Source organism: Homalodisca vitripennis, chromosome 6 (genome assembly GCF_021130785.1).
Source record: "Homalodisca vitripennis isolate AUS2020 chromosome 6, UT_GWSS_2.1, whole genome shotgun sequence".
Lineage (NCBI taxonomy): Eukaryota > Metazoa > Arthropoda > Insecta > Hemiptera > Cicadellidae > Homalodisca > Homalodisca vitripennis.
In genome coordinates, this window is record NC_060212.1 from 84,827,488 (window position 1) to 84,852,570 (window position 25,083).

Sequence of the window (25,083 nt, forward strand, 5' to 3'; positions counted from 1 at the left end):
GTGAACAGGATGGCAACTGTTATAGTGTAGGTAATGCATGGTATTAGTTTCCTTTACATGAATATTTGTCTTTAGATAGCCGTTTTGTATAAAAATGTCTAAATCCAAAAAGGTTACAGTTTTAGAAGAAAAATTCCAAGTAAATTTTAAAAATGAAAATAAATTGAGTTGTTTTAAAAAAAGTTTCCAATAAAGTTTTACCATGTTCCCAGATCACAAAAATATCATCTATAAATCTCAGCAAAACGAGAGGTTTGTGTGGCTGAGATTTCAGAAAATCCTCTTCGAGCTTACCCATAAATAGGTTTGCATAGGAAGGTGCCATCCTAGTTCCCATTGCTGTACCATTAACTTGTAGGTAATTTTGATCTCTAAATTTAAAATTATTCATTGTGAGTATCATATTAATTAAAGTAACTATAAAATTTGTGCTAGGTTTAGAATTGCTTGGCCTATTGTTTAAAAATGAAGTTACATACTGTTTACCTTCACTGTGTGGAATGTTGGTATATAGTGATTGTACATCAATATTCACTAACAAAATGTCATTTGGGAGTGGTTGCCTAATTTCACGGAGCCTTTCGATAAAATGATCTGTGTTCTTCACATAAGAGTTCAAATTCTTGACAAAGGGTTGTAAAAGTTCATCCACATAACTTGAAATCCGTTCGGTTGGAGATCCGTATCCGGAAACAATGGGTCTTCCTGGAGGTGGTCTTGAAGGTTTGTGAATTTTGGGTAATATGTAAAATACCGGTGTTCGGGGTTTTTTTGGGACTAATAAATTAAGGGTTTCCATATTGATGTCTTCTTTGGGACCTTCTTGCAACAAGTATTCTCTTATTTCATCGTTGAATTTAGCAGTTGGATCTTGATCAATTGGTTTGTAAAATGTTAAGTCTTGTAGTTGTTTTTCAATTTCGTATACATAATCATTAATATCTAAAATGACAACAAAATCTCCTTTGTCGGCAGGTAAAATTACTATACTTTTGTTTTGTTTTAAGGAAGAAATAGCCCTTCGTTCGTTTAATGTTACATTTTCTTTTTTCTGTAGGGTATCAGTAAATGCAGGTTGAGCCAAATTCGCTATTATTACGTTAACAAATTGTTCGATGGGATGGTCAGGTGGCAGATTTGGTGGAGTCCAATCAGATTTTGATTGAAATTTTGATACAGAATTTGGTATTATATTCTTGTTAATTGTAGACTGTTGTTGGGAAAAGTGAAATTTAAGTCGTAAATTTCTAGCAAATCTAAGAGCGTCTGTCACAAAATTCATGTGGTTGAATTTGGGTGTCGGTGCAAAAGTAAGTCCCTTTTCTAAAATTGAAATTTCATCATCGTTGAGATTATATTTCGAAAGGTTTACAACATTGGACGGCAATTTACTAACCTCACTTTGACTTGAGGTTCTTGTTATAGGATTCTCAATATTTTTATCATGGAATGAATGTATTCTAGGTAGATGAGTGTGTGTGTATTTGTGTGTGTGTGTGTGTGTGTGTGTGTGTGTGTGTACGTGTGTGTACGTGTGTGTGTGTGTGTGTGTGTGTGTGTGTGTGTGTGTGTGTGTGTGTGTGTGTGTGTGTGTGTGTGTGTGTGTGTGTGTGTGTGTGTGTGGTGTGTGTGTGTGTGTGTGTGTGTGTGTGTGTGTGTGTGTGTGTGTGTGTGTGTGTGTGTGTGTGTATGTAGGCTATGTATATATGTAGATGCGCTGCTTTGATTCTTTGGAAATGTATTTATTATTCGTTTTCTATAACTTCAGATTTTTATATAAATTGTTATCCTTTCATAGATATTAATTCTGTTATCTTTTTTTTCTTCTAAATATTTTATTTTTCATTTGTTGTTGACTGGTAACTTACGGATGTTTTGTTTTAATATCAATTAATTATGTGCTTGTTTGTAAGTAATACGTAGCTCCTAGTCATTCATTAGTTTATGCATGTTAGCCACCACTTGTAAATTTTTCATTGTATATTTTTTGATGTATTGGGTTTCTCCCGTTGAAATAAATAAATAAATAAAATGAGATCTTAGATCTTTGGATGGCTTATTCAACAAGGCAGGGTTGTCTTTGGAATTCGCATTATAGCAATTAGTAGTAGAATTTTTAGACCTGATGAGATTTAAAAGCTTTTTGGATAAGGTGTTCATTTTATTATCCACCACGCTTCGTATTTCAAGGAGTAAATCGTTAATTTTTAAAGTAAACTCAGGTTGATTAATAAGTTCTTGATACAACATTCTCAATTTTACTGCATGATCTGTAGATAGCTGTCTGTAGATTTGAATACTTAGTTCAGTTAATTGTTTGCCAGTATGCGTAGCAAATACTTTAACCTCGTTCCGAAGTTGTGGTGGAAAACTAAATAAAGGAAATTTGGGCTGTAAGCCGTTGGGAACCAAATCAAGTTGTAAACAAGTAGTTAAAAATATAATTTTGCAATTTAGTAGAACAATCTTTAAGGAGTGATATTGAAATTGTTTCATCGCTGAGTATGAATTTTCGTCTAGGTTATCCATTACTTTTTGAAAGTAAAAGCTTGAGATAGAAGTCTAACTTACCAAAAGGCTTGATGAAGAAAATAAATGTTCAGAGGCTTCTTTAAACAATAGAAAAAAAGACTTCATATAAATCCTTTAATATTTCGACTTTATTGTGGTTTTCAAAAAGGCACAAAAAGTGTATATAATGTAAGAATTAAAAGTAAACATATGAATTTTTATAATCAGCTGAAATGTTCTATTCTGATTTATATATATAATAATTTATATATTGAACTCATATATATATGGTGTCCAAAAAGTCTCAAACAGTTTCAAGTATTATTCCTGAACAACATATTATTTTTAATGTAATCAAGACTTTAGGTTATAACACTAACTAAATTTTAACTTATAAGCCGTTTTCAAAATGTGTGAAAAATACAAAATGGCGGATATTTGACTAATTGTTGAGTTCTATTCAATATGATATTTTGTTTGGTTGTCTGTTTAGGAATAATACTTGAAATAGTAAGTAAAGAGTTTTCGCACACCCTGTGTGTTTATATAAACAATTAGATATGAGGTTCCTCATGCACTTTCGGAGTCTACAGGAAATCTATGTAAAATCTCTTTGTAACCACCATAAATAATCTACCATTTTATATAGTCAAACTCAAACTTTTTAATCAAAGGTCTTAAAATAAATCAATGAAAATTTTTATAAATATTGGAAAAGTAGTATAAAAATTGTAAACATATCTCAAATGCACCATTCTATTAACATGTTTCAAAATCATCCCCTGTTCTGGTATTTCAAATTTCTCGAATGAACAATAAACATACTCTGTTTTGTTTAGAAGGGTTGTACACAACTTGTTTTTATAATTTTCTGGAACAAGAGGTACATTTCTATGTCTTTCATGTAAATATTCAAGATATTCTTCGAGGATATACGCATAATTTTGATTTCCGAAAGTTCAAAAATTGTGTCTTTTCATGCTTCTTTTGTATCAGTTTTTGTGTCCATCCCATTTGTTTCGTTGTGCGGCAATTTTTGCGATAAAGCTCAACCATAGAGATTGTCTCATAAAAATCTTTCAACTATTTGTTATTTTCTTTTAAATATATCTTCATGCAATGAGATTCCACCTCTAATCTCTAAACCCTTCTCGATCATAAAATACATTTTGTTATCGTGTCTCAAAATAAGCTCATTTTTTATTTTTTTTTTATTTTAGCATCGCAGCCCATACTGGACTTGGAGCAATAGGATAATGTACTAGATCAAGTTTAAAACAATTTAAGCAAATCAATCTGAAATTTTAGAAAATATCACTAAGTAAAGAACATCTTGAACATTGTATGAATCAGAGTAATTGCCTATATTTTTCACTTTCAATATGTTCTAAACACAAATAATACTGATAAACTCTTTTTAAAACGCTCTCATCTGTCAAAATTGATTAAAAATCATGAATTTTCAGTTCTTATGTATGATTGAGTTTTCAATATTATCGATAAATTCATAAGGAAATATGCCTTTTTACTGAAAGAAGTTTAATATTTCATCTTCATCGTTTAGTCGAATTTCTGGTATTTTATTCAATTCATTATGTATTAAATTATTTTTGTGTTTGAAATCGACTTTTTGAGAGTTTCGCAAGTTTTTCGATAGATGAGGCCATAAATCTGAAGGCGTCTACAAAAGAAAATGTTGTGGATTGCCGATCACCGTTGTACTAAAAGTATTCAGTTCCTTGTCGTAAATTGGTTTGTTTTTCAAATGTTTCATGTGTTGTAATGTCTTCATAATCTGTATTGAAATTCGGTTTTTGCAATAGAGAACACTAATTACGCTCCATATATTATAATTTTTTAGCTCAGAATATTTTTCAAAACTCTATTAAGCAAAATTCACATTATTTCGGTATTTTAAAACATTTTTTTGGTATATTAAAGTATATTGTTGCTAAATTAGGGTAAAAAGTGCCGAAATAATTAAAGCAGAAAATTAGTGTAGTGTTAGATCGTAGTGGTGATAATATTTCTTAAATTTATACAATTCTTCATTGCTTTTTAGAGATTATTAACAGATTTTTGTGATTTTTTATTAAATTTTTTTACTAGATGTTTCATTGTTTTTAGTAGAATTTTCATTGGTTTTACGAGATTTTTCAGCTTTTTTAACAGCTTTTTTAATGATACCGAGCAGACTTTGCATTTATTACAAACAGACATTTCATAAATTTTCAATATTTTTCATTAAAATTTTAAGAAACACACAGTTTAGGGCAAGAGATTTTCTGTTCGATGTACAGGTATGGTCCCTTGAACAGTATTTTACATTGATTTACTGTTGGCGCCAAAAGTGTGCCAGGAACTCCATATTACTATCTACCTTTACACACATACATATAAGTTTTAACGTTCTGGTTGTGGGAAAAGGAACTCCACTCTTAAATTTGTCCAATAGTCCTCTTGGACTTGCTGATCTTGCTGATGGATTACTTATTCTTTCATTGAGACTGGGTACGACAGCAACCAAAAGAAGTTAATGAAAATTGTAGGGTGTAGTTAAAATCTGTATGTGTGAAGAGGGCACTACACCTTCAACTGTTTTGTATATACTTATTTTCAGACGGCACTCATATTTTGAAAATAAAAACGCCTAATTGGCTGTAGATTTTATAAATTACATGTCATTTATAAATATAGTTATACATATGTATATATATATATATATATATATATATATATATATATAATATCTATATTTATAAAAAAATAATAATATCAAAAAAAATTATATCATCTACGTTTGATTTTTTTATGGAACTTATCTGTAAAAAAGCGGATATGCTCACTGATGTCACGTAGTCAAGATTTATAGAGACGGCGAATTATTATCATGGAAATGTCCTATTATTATCAAGGTTAATATCAATGATAATTTCAATTAGATTATGATCAACCTGTACCTCTTACCTTAGTGTTGATTCCTTGTCCCATTTCCACCCCTCCATGAGTGATGACCACAGTGGCGTCGTTCCTGTATACGGAGACCGTGGCGTGGTAGTTGGAGCCAATAGTCAAGGGAAATTTCATCGGTACCAATGATATTCCCCTTTTCTTCCACACGTTATTCTGTGATACAATTGATATAGAACAGTTGCAGTAAAATAAATTTAAATATTCGTTTTGAATTTAAGAAGGTCGTAGGAATAATGGCTGTAAGAACGCTACTGTGAGAACAACTGACCTTGTTAAAGTCTTCCACTTCAGCTTTACGTTTATCGTAGTCTGACTTTTCTTTTATTTTCTCTATCAGAGCCTCGGTCGGTAGCGTCCTGTTCAAGTTCTGCATCCTGACAGACAGCGGGTCCTTGCCAAGCTCATGTGCTATATGTTCCATTATGTGTTCAGCCATGGTCACTCCTTCTACTGTTCCTGTACCATTCAAATATCATGAGGCACATGAAATAATATAACAATATAAAAAAGCAACCAATATTTCTACTCATAACTTAGTTATTGTGGGAAGATTTTATTCAATGTGAATGTTGAGTTTAGCTGCAGTTCACCTTTCTCTTAGTACAGCCTGGAATCTAACACTGTCACAGATTTGACTCATGGAATTTGCAGTTATGTTCGTCTAAAAAGATCCGAAAAAGTCGGCAACAAGCTCCATTCGCACCGGTACCTCCTAGTCTCCTACCTGCTCCAAGCGACTGGGTGCCAGACTACATCAGGAAATCCGGCAATTGAAAACTTACAACTCAAAATTGAAATTTGACACCTCAAAGAAAAGTATTAAAGTAAGCTGCTTAATCACACCATTGAATCTGACACACGTTTTTCAACGCGTCAATGAGACCGCCCATGCTTTAGTATATGTAACAGTGGACATATAATATTAATATTAATTGAAAGAGCCTGTTAAATGCACTCAGCTTGTCTGAAAACATTCTTTTATAATAGCACTACCAATCTTTGATTAACTGAACGACTATTTTCAATGTTTTTACATTTATATTGCTTAAATTTCCTAAGAAGTAACCACTTCAAGCTGTTTTTAGATTTCAGCAATTAGGTAAGTACTCATCTATCTTATAAAATGTTCTAAAACAAAGATGGTCAGACTTTGGCTCCGAAGATTCCCTTTGAAACAGTAGGCAAGAACTATGCTATATGAAAGTAGCTAGAATGAGCTTTTGAACTAATATACCAATTCCAGCTCTAAATGTTATAAAACATGTGTTTCAGTTTGGAAAGTAACGTATACGTAAATAGTGTCATTGTTAATGTACTTTAACTGTACAGTTTTAGGAAATAGTAAGTGTTGGAAATAAAAGAAAAAGTTACTATACATTTAAAGACTGTATTAAGTTTTTCTAATCTGTGGTTTATATTTTATTGGTCGGAAATAAGGCGAAATCAACTATTGAACATAAATTACAATGTTATAAATATACACTTATGACGTATTTTCTTGATCGGTTCTACAAGGCAAACTCGATATTGACGTCAGAAATATGATTCATCCGAACCAGAAGTGCTAATACAGGTGCAAAGTCTACAAACTTTCGTGCAAAAATTCGGGTAACTGCTAACAGTGCAGGTTTAAAAGGTAAAGTGGTCTTACAATTTACTAGATATACATTTTATGACTATTATAAAACCCATCGTCTTTTAACAGAATTAGGCTTCTCAGAGCTGTGTATGTATATATATTTTCTTGATCGGGGAAGAGGAAAAATCAGCTATAGAACAAAATACTAAGACTTGAGTGCATTCCTTGCGAAGCTGCGGATAACTGCTAGTATACTGTATAAATATGAGTAACAACCGAACTACTTTAAATTTTAATACTATTCATTGTAAATAGTGAGACCATCCTTCGTTTAAAGCTTGTTACGGAAAATGAACAATTTTAAAGGATAACAGGATTTTGTATATTTGCCATGTGTTGTGTTGGGCTCCATTTACAGTTCTGCTTAAGATTGTTTTTTTTATGTACAACCTATTCTGTTTACAAGATGTACACTGGCGAGATCATTGCTATTCATTGGTTAATGTTTAATGTTAGTGTATGCTTGTCCTTATAAGTTTTAGAACTTTATGACACTTGAGTAAAAGAGTATATTCCAATTCTTGAAACGCAGTGCTATTTCTGTAATATTCAAAAACAGAAATGCCAAAAATCCTGTTATTCTTCTATAATGATCATAATCGACCAAAATACATGTATTAATATAAATGTATAGTCACTAGAACTGGCACACTGTAGAGTACTGTTTTTGTAAAGGAAAACAGAAACTATTACCTGGTGATCTAGCCCATAAGTTGCAAGGTTTGTCCGTTAATACGTCATACAGGTTTGTGCCCCAAGCTCTTTCGTCGTACACATTCGTGTAAGATGGAAGTAGTAATATAAGAGTAACTGGATCAGTGAATGCTGAGCCATTGTCCTCGTACACGTTGGTGTTCAAATATTGAATCTCCCCCTCTTCGTTCACTCCAGCCTGAAACGTATGTACTGTACACCATCGCTTAAGATTGAACTACACTTAGTATTTTAAGAGTAACATGATCAGTGAATGCTGAGCCATTGTCCTCGTACACGTTGGTGTTCAAATATTGAATCTCCCCCTCTTCGTTCACTCCAGCCTGAAACGTATGTACTGTACACCATCGCTTAAGATTGAACTACACTTAGTATTTTAAGAGTAACATGATCAGTGAATGCTGAGCCATTGTCCTCGTACACGTTGGTGTTCAAATATTGAATCTCCCCCTCTTCGTTCACTCCAGCCTGAAACGTATGTACTGTACACCATCGCTTAAGATTGAACTACATAGTATTTTAAGAGTAACATGATCAGTGAATGCTGAGCCATTGTCCTCGTACACGTTGGTGTTCAAATATTGAATCTCCCCCTCTTCGTTCACTCCAACCTGAAACGTATGTACTGTACACCATCGCTTAAGATTGAACTACATAGTATTTTAAGAGTAACATGATCAGTGAATGCTGAGCCATTGTCCTCGTACACGTTGGTGTTCAAATATTAAATCTCCCCCTCTTCGTTCACTCCAGCCTAAAACGTATGTACTGTACTCCATCGCTTAAAATGGAAGTACAAGTAGTATTTTAAGAGTAACATGACCACTGAATGCTGAGCCATTATTGTCGTAAACGTCTCTCCCTCTTTGTTCACTCCAGCCTGAAACGTGTGTACTGTACTCTATCGCTTAAAATGGAACTACACGTAGTATTTTAAGAGTAACATGACCACTGAATGCTGAGCCATTATTGCCGTAAACGTCTCTCCCTCTTTGTTCACTCCAGCCTGAAACGTATGTACTATTAATTATGTTTTTAATATTCAACATTTTTCTGAACTCCCTTCTAAACTAATAGGAAGACAAGTTTTAGGAATCAACTAAAGTTACCGAAATTACCGTTTCACTCCGATAAAGTCCTCGGAAATATATCAGTGATCTGATACTATAATAATTACAGCAACATTAACGTTGTACCTGAACTGTCTAATCCCCATGTATGTACCACCAGTGTATATGCGAGTATCGTATCTACCAGAGTTATAATGAGATCTGTATTAGTTTTAAAATGTATCCGTTCTCATGAGCAACTGCTCTATGTGAGGATATAATCAATTACGATAGTAAAAAAGATCTTAAGTACTATTATTTTATTCATTACTATGAACCAAAGGTATGTGCGAGGATATAATCAATCAGAGCAATAAAGGGAATTCTATTGATCTTATTCTAACCGTCCTCAGGGACTAAAGGCATGTGAGAAGCGATCAATCAATTAGGAGATCTTTAATTTTGTTATTATTTTACTCGTCCTCATGAGCCACTGGCATGTGCGAGGATATAATCAATCAGAGCAATAAAGGGATTTCTATTGATCTTATTCTAACCGTCCTCAGGGACTAAAGGCATGTGAGAAGCGATCAATCAATTAGGAGATCTTTAATTTTGTTATTATTTTACTAGTCCCTATGAGCCACTGGCATGTGCGAGGATATAATCAATCAGAGCAATAAAGGGATTGCTATTGATCTTATTCTAACCGTCCTCAGGGACTAAAGGCATGTGAGAAGCGATCAATCAGAGTAGATATAAAGTAGAGTAAAAGATTAGAACAGGATTTTATCCTCAACTAATGGCTCCTAAAGACGCGGAAAATATTGGTCATCTGTGGTTGTAGGTAATTTTCCTCCTCTGTCTCCGTATGATTGTATATTGTCCGGAGTACAGTGAACGCTATACCCGCAGAGATTCCACCTCTAGAGGGACCTTAACTTCTACCACATATTTAAGGACCAATTCTTTTTTTAAGTGGAACTGAAATCCACTATGTTCTTTGTTACACATCTTAAGTTTTTTTCTGTTATTTTTCCAAATAAATGTTGGATTTACATCAAGTCATTGTTATACCATGTATTCATGTCAAATTTATTAAGAGAATGGACAAAAATACGTACTTTAAAGTTAATATTTCAACTTATAGAATATCACTGAAAATGTTACCTCATAATCAAAATAAGTAGCGTATCTCTTGCCAATAGCCTCCATCATTGTCTCCAGTTTGACCACCATACGGACCGGCCTCTGTAGGAGATAGGCGGCTAGACTACAAGCTCCTCCGACCAAGCCCCCTCTTGTCAGTTTGCCACCGTAAGATCCACCCAAACGCCGAAGTCTCATGTTTATACTGAGCAAAACACATCCATTGTACAAATGAGCAGTAGGTATATGAAGGAATACGTCGTATGTCGGAACCCTTTATAGAATAATATCAGCTTATATCATAATAGAAATCCCCCAATATATGCTCCCATCTAATACTTAAGATATGACAATAATTTTAAACTTCGATATAGAATGTTATATTGGACGCACTTGAAATATTTTGGAAAGTGTTTAAAATCAACCACACCTTATTTTTGTCCATGATAATGTTCTTTGATATGTATAGTACATATTGTCAAAATGTTTAAATACCCGAGTTTTAAAGATAACCATAAACAAACAGTAGAGCTACAATAACGAGAGTCACAAAACATTTACTTGTGACTCCGCCGGGACTCGAACCTGGATCTCCCACTTGCCGGGTGTATGTGCTACCATTACACCACAGATATATAAATATATAAAGCAAATTATTTACAAACAAGAACTTCCAGATTTTATTTCACTTCAAGGTTTTGTTGGTGGTCAACCAAAGTGTAACTTTAAAAATACTTAACTCGGAAATTTGTGATCAGATTATAAACAAATTTCTTATAGACATTTATAACTGCACTGGTTTTAGCACTGGGATTATGTAAAAAAAATAGTTATTAAATTACTACACTTTTATTTATGGCCCAAAAATTAATGTTTTAAATGTAGCATTGATGTTGTAAAGAAGCTGTTATAGTAAATTGGACGTTTAATTTTGTAAAACATAGTTATAAACTTTTATTTATTAACAGCGATTTCTAATTGAGCAGGTTTTATTATTGTACCGAGATCGACGCATGCTCATCTGAACACGCAGACCACAAACCCGTGGAGGGCAACGTTGTCTCTGGCGATGAAAAACAGAGGATAAACATAGTCAGCAAGGATGTACAAAAGCATGAATTAAAAGTTATCAATTTCGTCAAGTATCAAACACCCAAATGTTATTTAATTTTTGTCTTACTATACCCACGACCAGTCGAAAACGTTGAAATTTGGCGTGAAACTACCTCTAGTCGGTATTGAAGTATTAAACTAATCAGTAGGCTCACAACACTTGGCAAGACATGTTACTCTAGTCAGTAATCTCACCTGACCTCTGAGGTCTTACATAGCAGTGCTATTGTCTCAGTAATCTCACCTTGACCTCAGATCTTACATAGCAGTGCTATTGTCTCGGTGAGCTCACCTAGCCTCTGGGATGTTACATAGCAATGCTACTGTTTCCTGAACTTGTTGTAGCCAATGAGTTGTACAGGAGATGTCCAGTCCACCATCCTCTGCAGGATATGTCACACAAGTCAGAGTCTCCATCATAAAATGGTATTGGGATTCCATTGTAAAATCTCCTTTTACCACTTTGTAAACTTCAGCTGGAAAATACAGAAATAAATATAAATTCACTCAAAACTTGGACAAAAATAGCTCAAATTATAGGTAACTGTGTACTTGCTACTGTATATCGGGTAGCTAGTACAAGTGGAGCGTATATTAGTTAAATACAGATTAATTAGTTTGACATTATTTTAATAATAAGTCTTGACGAACTTATATAGGGTACCTATGTAGTTAAATGTTTTTTTACTACATTTTATATAGATGGTTGGCTTGTTTATAGTAGAAATGTAGACGCATGCCAGATATATTTGTAATAATGTTTAGATACACATTTGGTTGGTTTGTACCGTAACGTATATGTACGAATGACTAGTTTTTATTAACATTTAGATTGACGTCGAAGTTCTTTATATATTAATGTTCGAAGACGTCTCACTGGTTTGTATACCATTTAGACGCACTTCTGAATTGTTTGTGCCACAATGTACTCATCTAACTTCCGATTAGCTTAAGACTCATTACGTTCATCTAAAAATTGCAGATTTCTGTTATAGAGTAGTTATCTTGCAATATTACACACAATATACATTGTATGTGAGCACTAGGGATTGTAGTGCAAATTGCCAAGCTTTAATTTGTCTTGATAATATCAGTTTGAAATTACCTTATAAGAGAGCAACTTTGTGTTTTGATCAATCTGGATCGTATCAAATCTATGAGAAAATATGAAATAACTAGTAAAACAAGTAATGAGTACGCCGTACCATGTGTCAGGATTCGATGAGCTTCCATGTCAACTTTCAAGTCTATACCATATATCAATTTCAAAATGTCCTATAGACAGATGTGCAGAAAAAGATAGTTACATTCTCGGGGTATCAAAATAGTGTTTATGTCAGTGTAAGTGATAAGCTTCAATGAAGCTCATTACAATTCCATATTTAGTCATGCACCACCATCACTCTTATCTATGTAGTAATGAAGTTTCAAGCAAATTCTACGTAGAAATTTTTCTCGGAATGTCTTGCTATATAACTCATTAACATGTTTTGTTCATTCAGTTGGTTTCTTAGCAGAGTATAATAAAAAGTATTTTACACATCAAGTCACCAAAAAAATTATTTGTGGTGTGATTGTTTGCATTTTATTTACAAATTTATTTACTCGTTGCTATCACAATAATCCATAAAACCAACCTAAAAGCTATTAATGTAATTAATTATTTGAGTAATCGTTCTGATTATTTTAACAATGTGTCACAAGACTTGAGTTTCATACAAAATTTCAATTCAATTCAGTAATGAATTGTTATTTAATTTAAGCTATGTATTATTTTTCGCCCATTACAATATACACACAGAAAAACTTTACAAGGTAATTAATACTAGAAATTTAAAAACTATTTACCACTGTAATACTACGACAGTTTGGTGAAAGATTTATCGTTTTCAATTTTAGCCAAGTGAATTTAACATGTCGCTAATTAATTTCGTTATTTAGAATCATTTTATGAAAAAGGATTAAAAATAAGAACGTACGAGTTGGAATCGGTGGTCTAGTAAATCTGAGAAACAGTCTTGAGGTGTCCCCATTCTTCACAGCTTCACGAACATCAAGAAGTGGCGTCTTCTTGTCCTTACAACGAATTAGGACTAGTTCTGCAGCCTTATCAGCTAGTTCTTGAGTGGTGGCTACTATTATGCCAACTTGCTGGCCAGCAAACTGTATTTCCTTATCAGCAAACAACTGTAAAGTATAAGCAAACCTAAATATGCTAACAACTAAAACACCGCAAAATACATTATGTATATTCGAAACATAAGCGCCAAAGGTTTGTGTTTAAATATCAGCAGTTCTGATTATCGTTTCACGCGTGCAGCGGCAAATATTTTTCTGTTACGAAGCCACCGCAGTTGATGGCTTGATTCAGTACTCGTTTGCCTCATAATGAATACAGGCGGTAATGTCTGTGAAACAATGGATTTACTGTGAATAGAGCTCTGCTATACTTTGTTATTTACCTAAATCAACTATCCATTGGTCTCTGGTTGCAAATACTCTTATCTTTATCAGTGAGTTTAATGTGTCACTGCGTTACAATTCAAAATTACGGTTTTACAAACTCTTATGTCTCTAACTAACACGTTGAATAAATTCATTGATTAACATGTTTTATCTTTCCATCTCTTAATAATATCTTTCACTGTCATACTCCACTCTTAACTATTATTGACAACTCCTACTAAACACCTACGAATAAACCTGCAAGTCTTATTTCGCCACTGCCATCTAGACTTTGTCTACATATATAATAATAAACATCAGGGTTCTATGTGTTAATATATATTTTTATTTGTAATTTTTTTATTGTTTGAGTTCCTACCTATTTCTTATGTCATATTTATACAAGTTATATTTATCTGAAGAAGTGTACTTAGATACACGAATATTTATAAATTTTTTAAACAAATATATCGTGGTTTATTTGTTGGAAGAGAATAACCTGTTTCTGTAAAATATATATATATATATATATATATATATATATATATATATATATATATATATATATATACATAGTTTATTCCTGTTAATTTGGTTTATTGTTGATTTTTTATTGTTTATAACTGTTTATGTGGTACTGATAATGACTCAATTTATTTATAACTAAATTATTGAACATAGAAACAAGAATATTTGTACAACCTAATATTTCTGTTTATATTTATGTCAGATATACTATTTTATTTATTTATTATCTATAGAAGTTACTTGAGCGTTTGAACTTGTTTTTCCATTTGCGTATTCCAACAACTGTGTTATTTCACATATAAGTTATTTTATACTTTTTTATTGTTTGTTTTTAATATTTATAAAGCTTTTTCACACTGTTTCAATCATCAAGAATCTAAATATTGTAACAAAGGTGTATTGCCGTTCATTAAAATAGAATTAAATAACAATTTGTATACAATAATTCATGTAAAGGCTATACAAATTAGTTATACCAGCTCATTGCTTGGAAGGTAAAACTGTGGACGGGGTGTGAATGTGTTTTCCCCAGGAATATCCTTGGCAGAAAAGAAAGCTACCACACCAGGTACCATCTGTAAAATAAAACATATGAATATTAAATGAAAACTGTGATTTCAAAAAATACCTGTTATTACCATTTGTTACTGTTGATGTAAATAATTATTATTTACATGATACGCGTATTATTTTCATTTCACTAAAATAGGCTATAAAGTTCAAAATCTACACGGAGAATAAAGGATCCATCCTTCAAGAGGCTGGATTTTTTTTATTTCTGTTTTTCTGTCAACATATCGCGAGAACGAACTACTGACCACTTTAAGTTTATCACGAATCTTCATTTATGTATCTATTAAAATGTAGAAATATAATAAGTTTTTGCAAAAGGTTATGGGTTACTTGTTTTCAAAATTTTATCCCGACAGACAAAGTCAAAGACAGAAAATAAATATTTCTAGTTCCTAAGTAGTAATAGGCTTCGCTAAAACTCGGCCCATTAGATTTCATAAAAGGAACTAAAAAAGCTGTGATCTCGCTCCGCAGTGAAGCTCTCTTGTTAGCTATTCACTGAGGTAATCGATCCAGAGCACGGGGTTCAGACTATGGGTACAGGATATACAGACTGAGAATGATTAGCGAGGGTGATTAGTGATAAAAAAATTATAGCTAGTAAGTATAACAAGTAATGGAACATACAGTTAGATAAAGCAAATCATTATTTGTAACATAAGATCGGATCATAATATATCCGAGTATTTCACTTCAAACTTAGTTTGTACCGTTAATTAATTAATTATATTTCATATAATGTAAATTTCAGAACCTAGTCAGCCAGTATAATTTAATATTATTTTTATCCAATGTTCCGGAACTAAATTATTGGGCGGGGTAACTGCCTAATTGGCACGCGTATGAATATTTTCTTCTAACCCTTTGTAGCAGCCCAACTATGTGACCGATCAGACCTCGCGCGCTTTGTCCGTAAGTAAAATTTATCTTTTCGTATTATTAAATTAGCCCTTTGATGCCAAACGTATAAAAATGAATGTAAAGTAACGTTGTAAATAGTAAAGTAACTTACCCTGGAAGATCTTTTATTTGCTTGATTGGAATTGATACAAGTTGTGGCGTCTTCCTTCTGACGAGCACGTTGTTGTAATAAGTAATTTGTATCATTAAATGGCTAATACCGTCGCGAATTTGTTTTAGGCGAGTTTACGTGTCCCACGTGTCTCACGGCTCACAGGGCACATATTATTTGAGTAGATGGCTACCAGTTTCATAACTTCTACTCATCTTCTAGTAACCACCGACTAGAAATAACCCTTCTTAGACTACAGCTTCATTGTCTCGTGCCAAGACACCGACACCCGGGTTGTGAGTCTACACATTGCGAAGGGAAGTAAAATCTCCATGTTTTATAAAGTAAAATATCGTAGGCATAATTCCGTAGAACATTGGATATTTTAGGCCCACCTATCAGATAATAAATTTTTAGTTCTTGTATTCTAATTGGCAGCAACGTGGCAATACATAAATTGAATTTACCATCTAAAAGTGGTGCTTGTAAGTTTCACAAATTAAATTGAACTTATGAGTAAACTTTGCTATTCGAGTATTTATTACTACGACCTCAGAAGTCACCACCCCCATGTGTTATCGTCCAACGGTACAAGTTATTAAAATATAAATTATCCAACAACTTCTGGCACTAGTATAAAATTCCAATTAATTGTTACAGTTTAAAGATACCAAAGTTAATTTACGAGTACGTCAAAAGTAATTGTGGAAGGGGTACACATATTCACGGAATATGTTCAGAGGAATTTTATATGCAACATGTATACAGAGATAACGGATTTTTTAATAATTATAAAAAAGGCGATGTGGTTTAAACCGGTAAATGGATGTGTTAGGTATTACGCGATTTATTACAACCTAACCTTGTGTGTTTTGCAAGTTTACTCTCTTTAAGAGGCTCTGAGAGAGCCGTCTCTTTGGTTTTTGTTATGGCTATATCTGTAATGTATATTTATTGTAATCTAATTTATTCCATTTTGAATGAATGTTTTGAAGCAAGCTATTATAATTTGTTTAATAATGATGGGTGAACTAGGCTATATATCTAGAAATGTACAAACTGTTTATCTCACAAGAGCCTTAGAAGGATCCAAGCCCTCTAGAGTCGCAGGTCCTTGTTTAGTAATGACGAAGGCGGCGTACAATTCGCATCCTATTGTTGGAATATCGTACACGTACTCAGCTTCCCCTGAAAATTGTACCTTAATCAGCAAGTTCATGTGTTATATTTGAATTCTTAGCTACAAATACGCACATAAAAACTTAAGCGAAATCGTCAAAGCTTACGATTTTGCTATTGGCTGAAATAAGAGTGTGATTCATTGACTAATCTCTTCAGAATAAAAAATAATCAAGCGAAATTCTTTGATCTGGCAGTAAAGGAAGAGATTATTACCAGAGCATTGAATGAGCGATTCCAGTTTTGGGAACGGCTGGTACAGAGGAGGTCTAGAACTGTCAGAGTCAAATTCCTGCTTCCCTGAAGACAATGGCCTCGTGATGTCCATCCCTCCGCTGCGGAACTCAGACTTTACTCTTTCGGGGCACAGGCTCAGGACTACCTGGATAAGAGAATGTACAAAATAATAACGCAACTAGGTGTAAAACAGCATTACTAGTTGTTTTGTCTCCAGTGTCAAACTTATTTACTACATAAGTGTTGTAGTTAGTTTAGATTTCAATAGTAATTTTAGATGAGACCGGCAAAATCTGAGTAGAGTTATTTTTTTAGGTCACATTTAACTTATGATTCAGAAACTAAGATAATATGAAGCAAAACGAATCTTCAAGGTGATGTATACAATAATAATAATTATTATTATTATATATATATATATATATATATATATATATATATATATATATATATATATATATATAGTATATCACATTTGAGATTAAGTGCACAAAATATTTCCTGACATAATTACATCAGGATAAAAGCAAGCTGTAAAAAAATCAATTAATAAAGTTAATATTTTGACTTGTAACTTTTCTGCTTTAATTCGGCCTTTTGTTCTATGAGTTCACTTACATGCTGAACCTTATGCCATAAATTCTGACGCGTCACCAAGAGGATAGATCTTGTTCACGAAAAGTAGTGTTTCGTTTTTGTAACATAAACTATTGGAATTTCCGTGATCTATTCTTCCAAACTATAAGCAAGCCCCGAATACGCAAAACGTTCAGAATTCCCTTAATGATCGACCAACATGAATACGAGCCTTTCAAGTAATCTTGGAAAGCTTTTATGAAAAAAAGGAAATCCTAAGATCCTAAGGAAGAGATAAGTGTATACCTTCACTCAGCAATCAATTGGCCATTCTTATTTCAGTCTACATCTAGTAGGTATCTGCGAATTTGTTAAAATAAAAACCTGTAAAGTAATTGGTAATAACTGTTAGCAAGTAACTTGTTAAGCAATACATTCTGGTATTATGAATAAACATATAATAAAACAGAAGTAAATAGATTAACTATATAATTCTAGTAGGTAATTCAAGTGTAAGTAATATTACCACAGGTAATCAATATAGGTATGTTTTTGTCTATGATATTCGCCTCTACAGTAGGCCGAAAGTGAGGCCTCTCCTGAATTCTGGTTTTGAGTCCGGTAGTTTGTAGTCTGTCTGCACTTCTTTGCACAGAATATTGAGAGCTGCTTGTAATGTAGAGATAAACTATCAGTAACCTACGTATGGAATATTACCCTGTACAGTCTAGCCAGTGTGAAGCCTCTCCTGAATTCTGGTTTCGATTCCGGTAGTTTGTAGTCTGGCTGCACTTCTTTGCACAGAATATTTAGAGCTGCTTGTAATGTAGAGATAAACTATCAGTAACCTACGTATGGAATATTACCCTGTACAGTCTAGCCAGTGTGAAGCCTCTCCTGAATTCTGGTTTCGATTCCGGTAGTTTATAGTCTGGCTGCACTTCTTTGCACAGAATTTTTAGAGCTGCTTGTAATGTAGAGATAAACTATCAGTAACCTACGTATGGAATATTACCCTGTACAGTCTAGCCAGTGTGAAGCCTCTCCTGAATTCTGGTTTCGATTCCGGTAGTTTATAGTCTGGCTGCACTTCTTTGCACAGAATTTTTAGAGCTGCTTGTAATGTAGAGATAAACTATCAGTAACCTACGTATGGAATATTACCCTGTACAGTCTAGCCAGTGTGAAGCCTCTCCTGAATTCTGGTTTCGATTCCGGTAGTTTATAGTCTGGCTGCACTTCTTTGCACAGAATATTTAGAGCTGCTTGTAATGTAGAGATAAACTATCAGTAACCTACGTATGGAATATTACCCTGTACAGTCTAGCCAGTGTGAAGCCTCTCCTGAATTCTGGTTTCGATTCCGGTAGTTTATAGTCTGGCTGCACTTCTTTGCACAGAATTTTTAGAGCTGCTTGTAATGTAGAGATAAACTATCAGTAACCTACGTATGGAATATTACCCTGTACAGTCTAGCCAGTGTGAAGCCTCTCCTGAATTCTGGTTTCGATTCCGGTAGTTTATAGTCTGGCTGCACTTCTTTGCACAGAATTTTGAGAGCTGCTTGTAATGTAGAGATAAACTATCAGTAACCTACGTATGGAATATTACCCTGTACAGTCTAGCCAGTGTGAAGCCTCTCCTGAATTCTGGTTTCGATTCCGGTAGTTTATAGTCTGTCTGCACTTCTTTGCACAGAATATTGAGAGCTGCTTGTAATGTAGAGATAAACTATCAGTAACCTACGTATGGAATATTACCCTGTACAGTCTAGCCAGTGTGAGGCCTCTCCTGAATTCTGGTTTCGATTCCGGTAGTTTGTAGTCTGGCTGCACTTCTTTGCACAGAATATTGAGAGCTGCTTGTAATGTAGAGATAAACTATCAGTAACCTACGTATGGAATATTACCCTGTACAGTCTAGCCAGTGTGAGGCCTCTCCTGAATTCTGGTTTCGATTCCGGTAGTTTGTAGTCTGGCTGCACTTCTTTGCACAGAATATTGAGAGCTGCTTGTAATGTAGAGATAAACTATCAGTAACCTACGTATGGAATATTACCCTGTACAGTCTAGCCAGTGTGAAGCCTCTCCTGAATTCTGGTTTCGATTCCGGTAGTTTATAGTCTGGCTGCACTTCTTTGCACAGAATTTTTAGAGCTGCTTGTAATGTAGAGATAAACTATCAGTAACCTACGTATGGAATATTACCCTGTACAGTCTAGCCAGTGTGAAGCCTCTCCTGAATTCTGGTTTCGATTCCGGTAGTTTATAGTCTGGCTGCACTTCTTTGCACAGAATATTGAGAGCTGCTTGTAATGTAGAGATAAACTATCAGTAACCTACGTATGGAATATTACCCTGTACAGTCTAGCCAGTGTGAAGCCTCTCCTGAATTCTGGTTTCGATTCCGGTAGTTTATAGTCTGGCTGCACTTCTTTGCACAGAATTTTTAGAGCTGCTTGTAATGTAGAGATAAACTATCAGTAACCTACGTATGGAATATTACCCTGTACAGTCTAGCCAGTGTGAAGCCTCTCCTGAATTCTGGTTTCGATTCCGGTAGTTTATAGTCTGGCTGCACTTCTTTGCACAGAATTTTGAGAGCTGCTTGTAATGTAGAGATAAACTATCAGTAACCTACGTATGGAATATTACCCTGTACAGTCTAGCCAGTGTGAGGCCTCTCCTGAATTCTGGTTTCGATTCCGGTAGTTTATAGTCTGGCTGCACTTCTTTGCACAGAATTTTGAGAGCTGCTTGTAATGTAGAGATAAACTATCAGTAACCTACGTATGGAATATTACCCTGTACAGTCTAGCCAGTGTGAGGCCTCTCCTGAATTCTGGTTTCGATTCCGGTAGTTTATAGTCTGGCTGCACTTCTTTGCACAGAATTTTTAGAGCTGCTTGTAATGTAGAGATAAACTATCAGTAACCTACGTATGGAATATTACCCTGTACAGTATAGCCAATGTGAGGCCTCTCCTGAATTCTGGTTTCGAGTCCGGTAGTTTGTAGTCTGGCTGCACTTCTTTGCACAGAATTTTGAGAGCTGCTTGTAATGTAGATACGTCCATCAAATATTTTCCGGTGTAGAAGTTTTCTGTCAAATAGGCATGGGTCTGAAAAAATTTTTTTGCGATTAAAACATTATAAGATACTAAAACTTTCTAGTCTGTGTTTAGTTACCCACTATTATTTTGTTAATTGGCACTGATTAGTTGAAGTACCATGTTTCTGACAAACGTAGTTTATTTTGAATGATATGAATTACATATGTATCTATTTAATACGTCTGTAAAATGTTAATACTCGTACGTTTATTCTCTTTAAGAGGCTCTGAGAGAGCCGTCTCTTTGGTTTTGTGTTATGGCTATATCTGCAATGTATATTTATTGTAATCTAATTTATTCCATTTTGAATGAATGTTTTGAAGCAATAATATATAATGTATATGTATTAAAAGTATTACATATATGTATTGAATGTGTAATATGCCTGTGCATAAAATGTTTAATTTAAGTTGCGCAAATATGAATTCAATTTAATATTTTAAATCTAATTCACTACTTTGAATAATTATACATTTAGAAGTAAAAACAAATTATCTATGAATTTTAAATCCTCTTCCACGCTTCACTTGTGAGCGAAGTGAAAACATTTGTTCCTAATATTTATAAAAATAAATTAAAATTAATTTCTCAAATCTCAACATGCATAGACTCCTTATTTATTAACTAGCTGAAGCAGACTGATTTTTTTACAATAAGTTAATATGCTAGGACTTTACTTACAAATCGAGGATTTATGCCACCAAATAGTATACTCGGTTGTTCTAGTACTCGGAAACCCTCCTCTTTTTTCACACAAAACTTGAAACCTCCGTTGACGTACGCTATGGCATTTTCAGCTCTTGGTGTGATCTGTAAATATTGAAATTTACTAAAGTTTCCTGCTAATATTGATAACTCAAAACTGTAGAACTAAAACGGCAGTATACATGAAAATTGGTATAATACATTAATAAATAGTGTGACATTTTGACACCACACTGCTTAAAATTTAATATTAGATAAATTATGTCTCAGTAACAAAATAATATATAGCTTGATTGGCTCTTAAGTATATACCTATGTCTTCCAAATACAAAACATTGACAAACTTTCTTAGTGACGGGTGATGCTTATGAAGCTGGGAATTTCCACGGTAATTCTACTTTCATTGTATACGTGTATGTGCTACTTTATAAAGTCTTCTGTATATGGGGCGTATTTTAAGTAATTCTGCAAGTGTGCAACGAATTGCGTGGCTCCTTTTCGGATGGTTGTCTGTTGTGTGATCCTGTCCTTGCAAGCAGGCTGCCTACCCAACCATTGGTTGGACCACAGGTTAACTGTTGGAGTGGGCTTCTGAGCTCCAACTTTGCCTTGTAAAATAGAACATTCTTTAACTTAAACTTTGAGTGCTCAGTGGCAGCATTGTACAGTCCTCATTATCTTCTCCTGTAATGAGATCACTACTATGAACAATATACTTTACTTACCTTGTAGGTTTTTACGACGTATGTCAGAGCATTAAGTGGAGGCAATAGTATCTGCAGGATCACCTTTTTGTTCATGTTAGTCTCTAAGTAGTCCGTCAGCGACAACAGCGTGATTTTCTCGTTATCTGATCCTGTAAACAAGTCACGGTGTGTCAATTTATTTGATTAAAAATTATGGATAGAATAAAATGTTGTATATTAGTCGCCTAAAGAAAGGTACAAATACTAAATAAGTAAATATGATTTTTCAATAAGAACATTTTACCAACGATAAAAATGCTATAATTTCAAAAAATTTTCAGGAATTTTGTATATAATTTCTCTTTATTATGTCTTTCAATAAAATGCTTATACACCAATTTCAGATTTTAAATTTAAAATAATTTATTATCTATTTCATGGTGTAGATTTTTTCTTACTGTTACATGTCTATTTATGTAACAATCTAAATATTTTTGAGACAACGTTCTTATTAATATAAATGATATTATTAAAATGCAGTTTTATTATATGTATTAACCCTAAATAATATACAAACAAAATAACATAATACCAACAGTTTATACTCTTGTAAGTTTGGAAAGTTTAACCAAGATTTAGTTTAAGTATTTTTATGTTCTGTAAAAATATATAATTCAATATACCGTATAGTTTTAAAAATTTAAGAAAAGATAATACTTGGCATTTAAACTTTTAATTACAAATAATATCTTAGTAGATTGAAAAAGAGTTTAATTTTTTAGAAAAGAAGAGCTTTATCTTTTTATCTCAATGTTCTTTACTAAAAAATGTAAATATTTTCCCATTAAAAACAATAAACCACCTAATCTAATAGTTAATTTTGTAAAATTTCGTTCACTACCCAGTTATTTATATTTTATTCTTTGTGTACTTCTACTGTTACAAGATCTATGATTGTATTTAATTTTTATCCTAGGGAAATAAATCTACAGACTAGCCAAATACTCATTTAATTATACTTACTAACTGATACTCTAGCGCCCACAGTTTCAAGTATTAAGAATAAATCCGACGGAAATTCTCTGTACTCGTGTTTTATAGACAAGTTGCCAGCAATTGTTCCCACCTGTTGGTTTGAATACATCTTATTATAAGGTTATAATATTTATAAGCCATTTTCTAATATTAAAACTTGCTAAACTCTGCAACACTCAGAGTTAGCCAAGTAGTTCAACACAATGTAACACTTAGTTCTCTATTGCAAGTTTGTTTTTGACGATGGAAGGATTATGAAGGAAACAGGATTTTCCGGACATTGGCCATCGTTCAGTGATACAAAAAATCACTAACGGGACGTTTCGAGATCTGCAACCTCTTCTTCAGGTAAATAACTAACCAAACACATAATTACAACCTAGGTTTATAATTACAATTAGCCTGGTGAAATACAACATTGCAAAATTGTACTTGTCTCTCGTCTACCAAACCGATGAGAGTAAATCTACCGACAAATGGCAATAATTTTAAAATTTACATATATTTTTGTGGACTTAAGTAATTAAATTTCATAATGATATTGATTACAAAACATACTATTAGTTCCTCAGTCTACTAGGTAATAGTTAAAGTTGAAGTATAGCATACATTATATGTTATGGTTGAGATTGATAACTTACGTTTCTGACATGCGTGTTAGCCACTTTAGTGATATGTTTGGCCAGCTGTTTCAAGTAGGAGAAGTATCCAGGGTTCTCCTCTGCCACAGCACTGAACAGGACGATAGCGTCTGACAGGGTGGTGTTCGCTCCGACTTGTAAGTAGTTTGAGGAGAAAGAGTGAGCCTTGAGGAACCCCACTCCATTTATATCTATGTAGACATCGGGGGGTGGCTTGTATTTCAGGATACCTATATACAGGACATATTGAATACGTGTAAAGGTGTAGATTCGTTTTCCAGGTACTGCTATAAATAACATAAATTCACGAGTTTATAATTTTCCGATAAAATAAAAAAAAATACCTACAGTATTGTGGAAAGACGGGTAAGCTTAAATGTAAATAAATAGTAATATTGTTGTAGTTTAGCTATGTACTTTCGTGAGTGAAGGTATGGGAGATCATCAGGTATACAGATTAAACGTAGGCCGATAAAAATTACATAATATATATTAAGACAATACAAGGTAGTATTGAAATATCCCTATCAGATACATAAACAGAGTTAGTGCACAGACAGATAGATTGACTGACGGACTGACTTTCTATGCAAGCTATGTACCAAATTTCAAAGCTTGTAGTTGTGTGTCGCGGTTATTACGTTGGTGACGTCACAGCCTGCCACTTGGTGGTAGATGAAACTATAAATTACTCTTTTTTATTTAGTACTATATGAAAGGCTTTGACCAAAAGAACTAGCAACTTACTATTAAATTATCTTTTATGGAGTACCCATTTAACTTCAAGAGTCTGTTACCGATTTAAGCCATAACCATTACAGCTAATAATAATTATGTTAAGAGGTTATTATTTTTCCATACTAAGTTTATTAACGTTCTACTATATCCAATTCAAAACTCCTCCAAGTATCTGATTTTAAAACGTAAAGTAATATAAATTCGTTTACCTTTTCCGATTTTTTTATTTCTCAAATGTTGTACACAGCTTCATGCAGACATATTTTACTTATGAACAACTGTGTGAATTTGAATATTAATTACCATTACAAACGTAGATTAGAAGTGACAATCACACACAGGCTTCATTCTGTTTATGACTTGTTTTTACTGGTTCTCTATTTGTTCGTTAGAACTTCATAGAAGATACATTTATTTCAATTATATTATCACCTTGAATAGTCATTAAGAAATCAAATTCAAATTAGTC

At 33.4% G+C, this 25,083-nt stretch overlaps 1 protein-coding gene across 1 annotated transcript in view; it reads right to left on the bottom strand.

The window, feature by feature from the left end:
* Positions 1-25,083, bottom strand: part of LOC124365448 (xanthine dehydrogenase 1-like) — a 48,055-nt gene that overhangs the window by 12,753 nt on the left and 10,219 nt on the right. Inside the window, exons 7-21 of the mRNA XM_046821430.1 lie at positions 23,877-24,106; positions 23,224-23,326; positions 22,240-22,370; positions 21,491-21,619; positions 20,651-20,818; positions 17,102-17,267; positions 16,779-16,894; positions 14,598-14,696; positions 13,128-13,335; positions 11,441-11,624; positions 10,057-10,240; positions 8,204-8,305; positions 7,817-8,015; positions 5,753-5,940; positions 5,479-5,637 (exon numbers count right to left, since the gene is read on the bottom strand). Of these exons, the coding sequence (XP_046677386.1) occupies positions 5,479-5,637; positions 5,753-5,940; positions 7,817-8,015; positions 8,204-8,305; positions 10,057-10,240; positions 11,441-11,624; positions 13,128-13,335; positions 14,598-14,696; positions 16,779-16,894; positions 17,102-17,267; positions 20,651-20,818; positions 21,491-21,619; positions 22,240-22,370; positions 23,224-23,326; positions 23,877-24,106 (2,366 nt within the window). The remainder of the gene's footprint in view (positions 1-5,478; positions 5,638-5,752; positions 5,941-7,816; positions 8,016-8,203; positions 8,306-10,056; positions 10,241-11,440; positions 11,625-13,127; positions 13,336-14,597; positions 14,697-16,778; positions 16,895-17,101; positions 17,268-20,650; positions 20,819-21,490; positions 21,620-22,239; positions 22,371-23,223; positions 23,327-23,876; positions 24,107-25,083) is intronic.